This window comes from Terrapene carolina, unplaced genomic scaffold (genome assembly GCF_002925995.2).
Source record: "Terrapene carolina triunguis isolate 2854851 unplaced genomic scaffold, T_m_triunguis-2.0 Scaffold517, whole genome shotgun sequence".
In the NCBI taxonomy this organism is placed as follows: domain Eukaryota; kingdom Metazoa; phylum Chordata; order Testudines; family Emydidae; genus Terrapene; species Terrapene triunguis.
The window spans coordinates 1,280,960-1,295,103 of record NW_020664868.1 but is presented as its reverse complement, the minus strand read 5'-3'; the positions used below and the strand labels follow the sequence as shown (position 1 = coordinate 1,295,103).

Below are 14,144 nucleotides of genomic sequence, written 5' to 3'. Positions count from 1 at the left end.
ATTCTAACCCACCCCCAGCTGGGCCAGCTAGCCCGGATTCTAACCCATTTCCAAATGCAGGTGCGAGGTTGTTTGTGTGGATGGGAGGGGCTCTGGCTGACCCCCGGGGAAGAGCCTGGGTTAGCTGAGCAGTGCAGGTGGATGCCTATGCTGGGCCCCTGGTATGCTGGGGTGTGACAGCCCTGCTGCATGTCACTGTTGTGGACACAGATGTCACTGCCTTCCCCTCCCTGCCCAGCAGCTGTTCCAACTCTGCCTTGCTCTGTTCTTCCAGAGTCCAGCATCACCTTCACCTCTTACTCCAGCCAAAGCCAGGGAAGCTCCCACCCCACGCCCCCCTTGTAGACCTGCATCAGCGGCAACCGCCACCTGCCCCGGAGCAGCACGGAAGAACTGGCCCCCCAGCGTCCCATCATCCCTATCGCGAGTCCCCGCCTGTATCCAAACGTGCCTTTCCTCTCCGCGGTCCCCAGCAGCCCGAGAGCCCCAACCCTTCCTCCCCTGCTCTCTGCGTCTGGCCGGGACCTTTGTCACCGACTTGTCTGACGATTCCAGTCAGGCTCGCTAGACCCAAGCCGTGGTGGGTGTGTTATTGCTCAGATCCGGCATCGCTCTGCGGCTTTTCCTGGCTAAAGCAGAGGGGATCAGTGCTTTCCAGTAGCCCTTGAGCAAACGATAGTCAATCAGAACTACAAAGACCTGAACCCACAGGGTGTTGGTCTAAACGCCTCAGCTAGGCTCAGACCAGTGGAGAACGGCGGCCGGTATTCCAGCAGCAGCCGGCCTTTCCCAGTTCAACTGGAACAGGAGCGCCATTTGACCGCCCATTTCGCTGCCCCCGGCCTTATCCGTGATGGTACCCAAGCTCCAGGCATGACTGTAAGGGCAGCGAGCGGCAGGTCCGCCGCGCCAGTCTGAGCAGGATCGAGAGCTCCCGCGCGATGAGCGGGACCTTTGGATACAGGAATTCCCATGTCGAAATCTCTCGCTTTGCTGAACGAATGAAAATCTTCCTGTCTCCTTCCGATTCCTTTTGTGTTTCCCAGCCTTTAGCAGCAAGGCAAGGTTGTTTCTGCATGTGAATGCAGGAGCGTTGGCTTAGCTGGTCCCTGCACCAGGCTCCATGGGACTCTCGTCTTATTTCGGTTGTTCAGTAAACTCTCTCGTTGTCTAGGAGGTGATCCCGAGTTGGAGAGTTGAATCTCTTGCTTCCCCCAGAACTGGCGCCGACCACTCCAGGGGAAATGCTCTGCCCTGGGTTCTGAGCTCCATGCTCCCTGATGGTCTAAGGGATGGATCCCCAGCTGATGTAACTCAGCATCTCTCCGTTGGGGTTAATGGGCGAGATCCCCAGCTGGCGTCAAGCGGTGCGGCTCATTGGACCTGTTCCTCACCTGCCGTGGAGCTGGCCGAGAGGCTGGCTGGGTCCCCGAGGAGCAATGCTGGGTGGGGAAATTCACCAGCCAAGCCGACATTTTTCCACCCAGGCCTTTCTAGCTATGGGTTGGTTTCTTTCTCAGTAGGATACTGGGAGCCAGGACTCCTGGGTCCATCCCATGTCCTGCCACCAACTCACTGAGCTCACAACTTGGGGGTGGGGGGCTTTGTGCTGCCCAGGATCCTACCCTGACACAGGGAGAGTCTTAGGGTAGGGGGGCAACCAGCTGGCTCTAGGCCACCCTTCCCCCTTCCAAGAGGAGCATGCTGGGATGGGGCCCTGTCTGGGATGTGAGCCACAGCTGGCATAACTAAGAGCAGCCCTGAGGCTGCTGTAAATTACACCCTGGGCTAGTACAGGGCCAGCTTGTGGGGAGCAGAAAGGTGGCTTAAAACCACTTCCCCCCCATCTCCTTGGCTTCAAGGAGTGTAAATTCAGCCCACCTGAGGTTTATTAACACCTACCTCTCACATAGCACTTTTCCTCAGTAGAGCCAGATCATGACACCCATTTTACAGATGGGGAAACCGAGGCACAGAAAGAGGCTGCAACCTGCCCAAGGTCCTCCAGCGGGCCAAGCCAGGAAGATACACCCGCTTTCCTGAATCCCAGGCGAGGCCGCGACCTGCTCGGCCACCCGCCTGCGCCTCGCACCCTGCCCTTCGCTGGGGAGGAAACAGCTGGCAGTATCTTCGCCGTGCTGCTTTCACAGCAAGGAGAAGAGGCGGCTCCCGTTGCAACGGCCTGCTGATAAACGCGCATCGCAGCCTCCTCGCCGCGCTGCCAGGATTATCTCCCCGCGGCAGCAGCCTAGCGTCGCCGGTGCAGTCCAGCCCTGACCCCAGAGACGCGGCTCTCCATTCAGCCGGCGCTGTCAGTCCCGGCCTCCTTTTGATCAGGAGCTGCCATTTATCGTCCTCGCGGAGAGATAACGGTCGCTGCTTTCAGCCCGGCGGCCGGTAGCTTCGATTTCCATGCTGGCTTTTCAGCTGTAGAGACTAAGAAGCCAGCCAGGTCTGAATTCCCACCGGAAGAAACAAAGGCCAGAGGACAAACCGAGCCCCGCAGACGGACTGTAAGGCTCTCAACCACCCCTCCAGTGTCTCCCCTCCCAAAGCGGGTCACAGTCAGGACCCACCACTGAAACTGTCACGATGATGCAGCTGCCTCTGGGGCAGGACACGGCAGCTGTTTACAACAGCCGCGCCGCAAACCCCGCGGGACAGCAAGCGGGGAAGAGTCGCGTCTCCAGCTGCCAGGAGGGAATTCAGGGAGGCAGAAACGGAATGAGCCAAGCTGGGATGAGGCCAGGAGGGAAGGGTTAAGCGTTGCTTAGGGGCTAGAGGGATGGGTAGTGGTTAGAGCAGGGCAGATGGGAAGCAGGGTGCCTGGGTTCTCTTTGAACTAGGGCAAATCCCAGGGCTAGACACGATTTACCTACTGGCTCTCTGTCACCCTACATCAAACGAGTGGAGAATGCTCCCTGGGTAATGTTTTACAGCCACGGAGCACTGGGGTGAATGGTTGGACTGGGTGCCGGAGAACGGAGAAACTGCCTGTGTGTTACAAGTACGCTCTGGACCCGGTCACTCCAGGGGCCGGATGGCTTGTATGTTTCACATCCCCACTACAGGGCAAGTGCCAACAGAGAAGGGGGTTCCCCTAGGCGGGCGGGGGGGACAGTAGCGCTTTGCATCATGGGCCTGATCCCCCGGCTGCTGAAGTCAGAGCCATCTGGGCCCAATTGCCACCAGAAATGCTCCAACATGTGCTATAAATAGGTGATTAGCGCTAATGGCCCTCGTTAGGGGTAATTAGCCCCGCCAGGGAAAGCGGGACAGAACTGTGTCCTTTTGTGGGCTCCTTTGAAGGATGTTGAAGCATTGGCCTGGTTTAGCCAGGTAAGGCATTTCCGGCTTGTTACACTCAGATCCCTTCATGCTCTCGTGCCTAAGGAAGGGGAGCGGGGTCTAGCGGTTAGAGCAAGGTGGGTCTGGGAGCTGGGACTTCTGGGTTCTCTCCCCAGCTCTGAAAGGGGAGTGGGCTCTAGTGGGGAGAATGGAGGGATTGGGAGTCGGGACTCCGGAGTTTTATTCCTCGCTTTGGCACCAGACTCACAGTGTTGATTTCTGGCTGGTGACTTCCCTGCTCTGTCCCTCAGTTTCCCATCTTTAAAGTGCCCCCCCCCCTTCCGAGTCCACTATTGGGTAAAGATGGTCCTGGGCAAAAACCCTAGATCCCAACCCCCCTGAAATGTAGGGGAGTTTACACGCTGGCTTTATGGCTCGGGCCCTACTCTAATTAACGACTCGGGGCTTGTCGACACGAGGAAACTTACCGGTATAATTATACCACTGTAGTTCTAGACTGGTCTAACTCTTATTCCGGGCTGAGTGCCTTTTCCCAGTTTAGCTTCTCACGTCTCTTCTTCTCCTGGCTTAGTCCCATCTAAGTGGGGTTGGCTCTGCAAGTCCTTCTACTCCATCCAGTCCGTCTTGATGCATTGCCTCAGAAATGCCCCAGCCGAGTCATACGGATATAATGATCGTGCTATTTTACTGCTGTAATTCAGCGGGTAAATTTCCCCATGTGGACAAGCCCTTAATTAACGCTGGCAGGCTCTCAAATGAGGAGATACCCCAGAGGTGGCTGCATTTGATCCCTGTATAAACAGCTGCCAAGTTCCACCCCAGAGACAGCTGCAATTCAGTGCTGGGTGAAGGATCCCTGTATAAACAGCTGCCCTGTTCCACCCCAGAGGTAACTGCATCTCAGTGCTGGGTGAGGGACCTTGTATAAATGGCTGTTGTACCACATTCCAGAGTCAGCCGCATCTCGGCATCAGGTGACGCGATCTGGGTGTAGAATTTTGGGGCTGAAAACACTATGTACCTGTTATATGGATTATTTTAGGGATCAGAGTGCTGGAAAAACAGATGAGACGTTTCTCCTAGGGCCTCTGACTGGGAAGTCTGACACAAAGCCTCTATGAGAAGAGAAAAAACCCACCCTACCAATCACCCATTAGCCCAGATTCTTCTGTTTTCATCAGGATTACAAGCCCCCTTTCTTCCAACCCAGCATCCTTCATTCTCTGCTAATTCCATGTGACACCCGTGGCCAAAAAAACTACCTTAAAAACAGATGATTTTTCCTGCTTCAATTGGGGACACTTCTTCCCTTAATTCTCTTTAATTAAACAAATTGGCTCCGGCCTCCAGCACTTGCCCAGCTAACCTAGAAATGGGGGGCGAAAGGTTAATTGCGGCTAAAAATAGCTTTCTAGAAAGAACTTCGTGGGGAGGAGCAAAAATCTAATCAATTATTTCTTAACTGGTAGCGGGAAGGAGCCGGGGGGTGAGCGCGAAGGTAAAATGCAAGTTTGGGAGCCCCCAGCACCTCCGATTCATCGCGTCTTTGCCCTGTCTATCGGCAGAGCCCAATCCCATTTCGAGTCCAGACAAAACCAGCGGTGTCTTTGTTTACCTAAACCGGGAGTGTCCGTGTAGGGAGCCCCCTTATTTGGTTTAAGAGCGGCGTGCTTGGCGTTAGCTGGAACCCCTTCCTACCATCAACTTAAGCTAAACCAAAACATATCCTCACGTCCATGCGAGAGGCTCGGCTTCTTGGCCCTGCGCCACCCGCAAAGTATGCTTGGCAGAGGGCCCCTCGCTTGGCACTTAGGCCTAGATCCTCAAAGGGATTTAGCCACCTAAGTGGGCTGTAGCCCACGAAAGCTTATGCTCAAATAAATTCGTTAGTCTCTAAGGTGCCACAAGTACTCTTGTTCTTCTTCCAGTGGTTTCAGTTAACCACCTTTGTCCACATGGCATCAGGTTGCATTGGCAAAGGTGTGCTGCACTGGGGATTGGCATCTCCAGGGGAACGGGCACAGGGGTGGAGGGGGAAATCAGTGCTGGGGACTGGGGAATGCCCCACCCAGTTTAAACCCAAATCTTCCCTTCAGGGCTCCCAGCGCCGTGCGATCCAAGCGCCCCCCATCGGCCGAGCCAGGCCCGGCTCCGCTCAGCTCGACGGCGCTTCTCTACCCCCATCCAAACACCTCGTCCAGGGCCAAAAGCCGTTTTCTGCCTGTCCCCCTCGTCCTCGCCTGGATCTTGGGGGGGGGGGGGGGGGAGAGGACGAAGTAATGCTGATGTTGTCCCAATAGAGGGCACCACCAAACCACAGATAAGTACCATGCCCCTGTCCTGAGCTGTGATGGGGTTCGGGAACAGGAATCCCAGAGGAGGTGACCCCAAGAGAGCCTGCGCAGCCGGGTGAGAGACGAGGTGTCCCTCCACCAAGCACCGTCTGATGTCTTATCTAGCCCGTGCCCGTACCATTATTATGGGAAACCTCGACAAACAGCCAGGCCAAGCAGTCCGGTGCAGTGGGTAGATCACTGGCCGGGGGGGGGAAGAGTGTCAGGACACCTGGGTCCAGTTCCTGGCTCTATTGGGTGATGTCAGGTAACTCACTTCCCCGCTCTGTGCCTCAGTTTCCCCTCCCACCCTTTTAGATTGTGAGCTCTTTGGGAAAGGGACTGTCTCTCCCTCTGTGTGTGTGGCCCCCATCTCGGTCAGGGTCTGTGCAACGCTCGGCACAACGGGGCCCTGATCTCAGTCGGGGTCTGTGTGTCACCCACCAAAATTGGGTCCCGATTCCAGCTGGTACCTGTACGTCCTCTCATGATGGTGACGGATCTCAGTATCTTCCTGGTTCTGTGCGATTGGGATATTGTGTGTGGATGTGGTAACTAGGTAGGTAGCAGAAAATCACCTTGGCTTGGCTGTTGCTATGGGTTGCTGTTCAACCGCAGGGGATAGAACCCAGATCATCCTGCTCCAGAAGTGCAGGGGCTTTGTGCGAAAGGAGGATCCCACGAAGGTAGCAGTATAGGGCATATGAGACACGGCAGAGGACATATCATTCCAGCCAGCAGAGGACAGTGAATCAAATTTCACTTGGACAGTGGCTACAGCTGGTTGAAATTCAAAAGGAAAAAGGGGGAAATTTTCAGACACATTTGTGCGAAATTCCCCCCTTGTCCCCATTTTCCGACAGTTAGAACGGGTTGAAATAGGCTGAATTTTGAGAAACCAATTCCCAATTTTGATTTTTTTTCTGAACTTTGGGGAAATTAAAAAAAAAATCCAAATCTGGACAGAGTTTAATTCCCCCTCCCCCTCCCGAATTTAGGGAATTTTTAAAAAATCCCGAATTTGACAAATTTGAATTCAAATTTTGGGGTTTTGGAATTTAAAAAAAAAATTCCAAATTTGGACAGAATTCCCAACACTCTTTTTGGGGGAAAACCAGAGATCAATTTCGTCAACACCCACCCACTGCTAATTTCCCTCTCCGCTGTCTTTTTTTTTTACCTGCCCTACTAATGATACTTAACATCCATAGATCTCAAAGCACGTTAAGAAAGGCCTATCCCCATTTGACAGATGGGAAAACCCATGCACAGAAAGGGGTTTGCTCAATGGCACCCAAGCAGGCCAGAGGGAGGAATAGAACCCCACATCTCCTGAGTCATAGAGCAGTGCTGTATCCAGTAGGCAACACTGCCTCTCTGATGCCCGCCTCATTTAGAGAGATTAGGGTCAGATTAGAATTGTACTTCGGTGGGTTGGGAAGGATGGAGCAGCCTTTGTGGTTTATGCAGTAAGATCCCTGCATTGATTTGTTTGCCTCTTCTTGGATTCCTTCGCCAGCCCCACCCTGCTAATCTGAGTCTATAAAATCCGTTGGAAATGATTGTACCAGAGCCTCTGATTAAAGTCTCATTAAGCAGATTACTCTGTGGTGCTCCGAGCTGCGGGGGCGGGAGAGAACGCACGGTGCTGCGTGGAGCACCGCGTCTCTGGGGACCAGATCAGAAACCTGCTGCTAACGTTTTCAAACCTGGGGGCTGGGCTGAGCCGCAGGGAAGCTGGGTTCCATGCGTGGGTGTTGGGGGTGATCCCAACCCATGGAATGCCCCCCCGAAAGCCTGGGATTGTGAAACGCGCAGGAAATCCCTTTGTAAATTCTGCCTGCGCGGCCGTGGGGCCCTGATCTCAGCTGGCACTTCCGCCATACAAACACTCCTAACAGACCTGTGGCCATAGGTGGCTGGTGATTTTTTGGGGGAGCCCCATTTGAGTTGCCTTAAAGGGGCCTGGCTTTCCGAGGGCGGGTGCTGGGCACTTTCTGAACCTCAGGGCACTTTAAGGCATTTCAAGTTGGCCGCCCCCCCCCCCAAAAAAGCTGAGGCACTCAGAATTGCTTGTTGCTCTCGAAGTGGGAGCCATGGGAACTAAAGGTGAATCTCCAGAATCTGGGGAGCAGTAGAGGCACTATGACACACAGGGAGGAGAGGTTCTGGTTGCATCTGGTAGAAGCACAATTCACTAGGGTATTCAGTGCAAACTGGAGGGATTGGAGGCGGAGGAGTAAAAGCCAAGGAAACCACAGGTATAATTCTTCAAAGATCTTTCAGAGAGGAGAGGTGGAACACGGTCCAGTGTTTTCTAACCATAGTGTTACTCCGGACGGCTGTGAGATAATTAACTCTGCCATCCCCTCTTCCCTCCTCGCCGTGAGTTTAGGGCACTAGCACTCGGATTGCAGTACTCGATGCAGTGGGGGACTAGGTTCTTAGAATTGTGCTGTGACTTTCAGCTCATGGTAATAAGACGGTAGCATGTTAACAGGGAGGGTAACTAACCATTGGAGCAACTTACCACTGGCAATTTTCAAATAGGGTGACCAGAAGTCCTGATTTTATAGGGACAGTCCTGATTTTTGGGTCTTTTTCTTATATAGGCTCCTATTACCCTCCACCCCATCCCGATTTTTCACACTTGCTGTCTGGTCACCCTAGTTTCAAATCCAGATCTGCTGTAGCTGAAACAGGAATTCATTCAGGGAAGTTCTCTGGCCTGTGTAGTGATCACCTAGCTGAACCTCCTTCTGGATTTAAAATCTAGGCAACTGTGACTCACATCACAGTTCAAAGCAAACTCCCCTGCTCCCTCCTCTACCCGGAGGCTTGCATAAGAAAAATGAGTACGCAACATGTCTCCCGGAAACTGAGCACTTGCTCGCACATTGAGGGAATGAGTTTGAGAAGGCTGTGTGGAACCGCGCCCCCTGGTGGTGCCTGTCATAAGAGCATAACCATTCCCCTTCCTTCCTAGGGCACCAAGCCTTTTGGGAATGTTCTCCCTGGGGAGCTTTGGCAGGAGATCCCACGTGGGTCCCAAAACGTGGATGATCCTCCGCGTTCAGCGCTTCCGTCAGGATCTGATCTGGGCAGAGCGGACGCAGCTCCCCGCTGTCAGCGGGGATCCCCTCCCGGAGATGGGAAGAGAACCCAGGCGTGTTAACTCCCCCCTCCCCCCGGGGAGCCATCGGCAGGCTGGCCGCAGGCGGCAAGGAAACTGCCTCTCTCCGAGGTATAGGGCAAGCCGTGAGTTAGCCAGTAGCTCTGGGAGGGGAGCGTTACCTAGCGGCTAGACCAAGGGCCTGGGAGTCCGGACTCCTGGGTTCTGTTCCCAGCATTGCCACTGGCCTATTGGGGGAACTTGGGCTGGGCACTTCTCTTCTCCGTGCCTCAGTTTCCCCTTCCACCTTTGTTTACATTGGAAGCTCTTTGGGGGAGGGGCTGTCTCTCTCTCTGTGTCTGTACAGCGCCTGGCAAAATGGGGGGCCCTGATCTCGGCCGGGGTCTGGGCAGCACCTGGCCTTCTCCCTTCACCCCCGTGTAAGAGCTCTGTGGGTTTCCTCATTGGGGTCAGGGGCTGAGAAACGCACTGGAAACAGCTCTGCTGTTCACTGTCACCCCCCCCCCCATATCTCCACGTGGGTAGCGGTGTGTGGATTCCAGCAATAGCGAGGATTGCAGCCCCTGAGTTTGTTTTAAGGCTGGTTTCCGCCCCCCACCCTTGAGGTGTGAAATTCAACACAGTCGGGATCCAAAATCGCACGAAGCACTGACTGTGGGCATCAGGACTCCTGGGTTCTCTCCCCAGCTCTGGGAGGGGAATGGGGTGTAGTGGTTAGCACAGGGGGGCTGGGAGCCAGGACTCCTGGGTTCTCTCCCCAGCTCCGGGAGGGGAGTGGGGTGTAGTGGTTAGAGCAAGGGGGGCTGGGAGCCAGGACTCCTGGGTTCTCTCCCCAGCTCTGGGAGGGGAGCAGGGTCTAGTGGTTAGCACAGGGGGGCTGGGAGCCAGGACTCCTGGGTTTTCTGTAGCTTGCTGCATGAGGGAAGTGGGGCTTATTGGTTAGCGCCTCCGCTCTGCTCTCAGCCCCTTGCCCTCATCCATCCACCCCCAAAACGGCCGAGCTGACGGAGGGGCAGCTGGGCCGGCACCCCGTGTTTAAACGCCAGCCGTGGGGTGAGAGCCGCTTTGTCCAACTTCCCTTCCTCCTCGGGTTTCAGCCGTCCCGTCCCCATACATCCCCCCAGCTCCCTTTGTCGGGGTCAGATCTTTTGTGTCTGCCTTTGTGCCCCTCCGATTCGTTCTGCCCCCAGCCCTGTGGGCTCCGCTGCCCCCTCCCCCACTCCCGGCTTTGTGTTGATGCTGACAGGTGTATAATTGGATGATTAATGTAGCTTCATTAGCCTCTGACTGAACCAGAGGCGCCGGTCCAGCCCCTCGGCCCGAGCTAAGCCGCGCCTCTGCCCAGGAAGAGCGGGGGTCTGGGAGACCAGGCCTGGCCCATCTGTTTCAGGCTTTTGTCCTGGGATGGGGGAGAGACGGGCCCGTCCCTCAAACTCCTGCCTTGCAGAACGCCAGCAGGGCTGGACGGGGACTACGTGACCCTCGCCCGAGTATTTCTAGCGGCTGCCGACTCTCGGGAGCAGAGCACGCCTCTTGTGGGGTTCGGGGCTTTTCTTAAAGCCCCAGCTCCCGGAGTCATGGGAATCTGTGAGAATCTCAGCTTTCCTTTTATGATTATTTATTATTTTAAAAATGTTTCTAGACCTCAGGGGGCTCGGAGTCAGGAAGGAATAACTACAGTGCAATGCGCACAGGCTACACCCCCGATCCGCCCCCTATGGGCCCTGGGGGGCAGAGAATAGCCCCAGCACAGTGGGCTCTGCTTTCCCGCCCCCTCTGCCCCCTTTGCCAGGGCAGGACAGAGATCCAGTCCCTTTCCCAGCCCCATGCTGTGCAGGGAGGCCCTGCTGCGGGGCTGTTTGAGGAACCAGAGCCCCGCAGGGGAGCCTGAGGGTGGCGAAGGCTCCAGCCTGTTCCGTGCCAAGCCTCGTGTGGCGAGAACGCTCCAAGGGCTCAAGTGCTGTAAAAACAGAACAACGTCCCCAGCCGCTCCGGGAGAGGAGAGAGGCGTCTTCCAGGAAAACGCCGTGACGATGCTTTATTTATGGAGCAGGCCTCCCTGGGCACACGGCCCTTTGCGAGCCAGGACTGCTGGGTTCTCTCCCTGGCTTGGGGAGGGGAGTGAGGTCTAGTGGTTAGAGCAGGGGGGCTGGGAGTCAGGACTCCTGGGTTCTCTCCCCGGCTCTGGGAAGGGAGTGGGGGCTAGTGGTTAGAGCAGAGGGGCTGGGAGTCAGGACTCCTGGGTTCTCTCCCCGGCTCTGGGAAGGGAGTGGGGGCTAGTGGTTAGAGCAGGGGGGCTGGGAGTCAGGACTCCTGGGTTCTCTCCCCGGCTCTGGGAAGGGAGTGGGGTCTATCCCCGGCCTTCCTTTCATGGTCCCCCTGTTGCTGGGCTCAGGCCTTCCCCTCCCTGCTCTCCGCCTTCATCCAACACAGCCGCAATGTTGCTTAAAAACCAGCTGCTTGGAAAACACCCCCCCCCCCCCGCGCCCCCCCCCCCCCCCCGCCCCCCCCCAGAGAACCCCCCCCCCGCCCCCCGCTTGAGTGGCAAGCGTCAGGCGATGATAAATGGCTTTATTATTGTAGTTGTTTCTGCGGCGCTCTGCTCCTCCTTCCCTTCTGCACAGCCCGGGTCCCCCGACACCTCATTCCTCTGCTTGGGCATTGGGCATTCATCATCGGCCCCCCCCCGCGCCCCCGGCCCCATTGCCGAGCCGCCGGCTGTGAATCACGGCCCCACAATGGGACGCGTATGCCCGATAAATTAATCCAGCCGCCAGCCGCCTCCTCGCTTAGTATAAATCTACCCAGGCAGCGAAAGAGGGAGGGATGCGAGGGGCTTGGGCCTGTTAACTCAAAGGCGGTGTGTGTGCGTGTGTGTGTGTGAGATGCTGCTCCCTACTGGAGGGGATGAGCCCTGCTCTGTGTGTGTGTGTGTGTGTGTTTGACTCTGTGTGTCTGTGTCCCTGCTGCCCCCAGCTGGAGGGGCTGAGCCCTGCTGTGTGTGTGTGTGTGTGTGTGTGTGTATGTGTGTGTGAAGTATCAGGGGGTAGCCGTGTTAGTCTGTATCCACAAAAACAAGGAGGAGTCTGATGGCACCTTAAACACCAACAAATTTATTTGGGCATAAGCTTTCGTGGGTAAAAAACCCACTTCTTCAGGGGAGCGTGTGTGTGTGTGTGTGTGTTTGGTCAAGGTGTGTGTTTGGTTAATATATACACGATTATGTGTGTGTGTTTGGCTGACGTGTGATTGTGTGTGTGTGTGTTTCGTTGAGGGGTGTGTGTGATTGTGTGTGCTTGTGCATGTCAAGGTGTGATGTGTGTTTGCTTGGGCTGGGGGGCTGTGAGTGTGCTTGACTGGATGTGTGTGACTGAGAGAGTTGTGTATTTGTGCTCCCGCCAGGGCGTGGTGTGTGTGTGATGGTGTGTGTGGGTAGAGGGGGTGGTGTGGCTGGGTGTGATTCTGGGTCTGGGCGGCCGCGGATGTTGTTATAATTATTAATCATTAATAAACGAGCCGTTGGTTTTATTTCTCTGACGGAGTTGCCGTGGGGCCCGAATGAGGATCAGGACCCCGATGCTCCAGGCTCTGCCCCAACCCCGGGACACCCCCTACCCCAGAACGCACGGCAACACCAGGGCAGACAGGTGGATGGGACTGACAGACGGGGCTGGGAGACGGGCAGATGCAGCAGTGAACTGGGCGTACCTGAGCAAACGTGCGCTTGGGGGTGAGGTGTATTTGTATGACTCTGTCTGTACGTGCGCGGGTGGGTGCGGGGGTGTTCGTGGGAGTCGAGACACCTGTTTCCGTTCCCAGCTCTGGGAGGGGAGTGGGGTCTAGTGGTTAGAGCAGGGGGGCTGGGAGCCAGGGCTCCTGGGTTCTCTCCCTGGCTCTGGGAAGGGAGTGGGGTCTAGTGGTTAGAGCAGGGGGGCTGGGAGCCAGGACTCCTGGGTTCTATCCCAGCTCTGGGAGGAGAGGGGGGTCTAGTGGTTAGAGCAGGGGGGGCTGGGAGCCAGGACTCCTGGGTTCTCTCCCAGCTCTGGGAGGGGAGTGGGGTCTAGTGGTTAGAGCAGGATTTTAGGGGTCGGTATCCAAACGCACTGGGCCAGGGGCTGGTATCGGATCCCGCCTGGAGCCCTTTGCAGCGACAGCTGGAGATGCAGGAGCCGGGCAGCGCTGGGCTGGTACCGTCAGTGAACGAACTATCAGGAGGGAGAACGTCATAGGAAAGCAGGAGGAAATTAATCTGTAGAGCTGGCAGGAGCCGATTCCTCATCCCGTGTCAGCTGCTTGATTAGGGAGGGTGGGCAGCGGCTGCGGGGGGAAGGTGCCCGGTGGGCAGCGACTGGCCTCCAGTGCTTGATCCCAGCTCACTTCTCCTCGGGGGCTGGAGCCAGGGAAATTCCTGCAGGCAGGGGACTGTTTAATCTTGGGGGGGGGGGGGAGAGCGTGGCACTGCTCTGTGGCATTGGAAGGTGGCTGGAAGAAGAGGGACCATACGGACGGCCAGACTGGGTCAGATCAATGGTCCATATAGCTCAGGGTCCTGTCTCTGACTGTGGCCGGTGCCAGCAGCTTCAGAGGGAATGAATAGAACAGGGCAGTTACCGAGTGATCCATCCCGTCGTCCACTCCCAGCTTCTGGCAGCTGGAGGTTTAGGGACACCTAGAGCATGGGGCTGCGTCCCTGAGCATCTTGGCTAACAGCCATTAGGGTGACCAGATGTCCTGATTTTATAGGGACCGTCCCGATATTTGGGGCTTTTTTTTATATAGGTGCCAATTTCCCCCCCACCCCCGTCCCGATTTTTCACCCTTGCTATCTGGTCACCCTAACAGCCATTGATGGATCTGTCCTCCAGGAACGTGTCTAATTCTTGTTGGAAGGCAGTTAGACTTCACAACATCCCCTGGCGAGGAGTTCCACAGGTGACTGTGTGTTGGGTGAAGAAATACTTCCTCTTGTTTGTTATAAACCTGCTGCCTGTTCATTTCATCGGGTGACCCCTGGTCTGTGTGAGACGTGAAGGAGTAAATAACACATCCCTCTTCACTTTCTCCACACACCAGCCATGATTTTTATAGACCTCTGTCCTATCCCCTCTTTTTCAATCTGAACAATCCCAGTCTTTATCATCTCTCCTCGTACAGAAGCTGTTCCGTCACCTTGATCATTTGCATTGCCCTTTTCTGTACTTTTCCCAATTCTAATATATCCTTTTGAGATGGGGCGACCAGAGCTGCACGCAGGTGTGGACATACCGTGGCTTTATATAGAGGCATTATGATATTTACTGTCTAGGACCTAGGGGTTATAGAGGACAAGAAGCTGGATATGAGTCAACAGTGTGCCCTTGTTGCCAAGA

The 14,144-nt window shown here is 55.7% G+C and overlaps 1 protein-coding gene across 1 annotated transcript in view; it reads left to right on the top strand.

Annotated features, from left to right (window-relative positions):
* The window catches only part of CATSPERG (cation channel sperm associated auxiliary subunit gamma), a 37,205-nt gene extending 36,087 nt beyond the window's left edge, over positions 1 to 1,118 (top strand). The window contains exon 29 of the mRNA XM_029913197.1: positions 275 to 1,118. Coding sequence (XP_029769057.1) covers positions 275 to 345 — 71 coding nt within the window. The 3' untranslated portion in view covers positions 346 to 1,118. The remainder of the gene's footprint in view (positions 1 to 274) is intronic.
* The last annotated feature ends 13,026 nt before the right edge of the window (positions 1,119 to 14,144 follow it).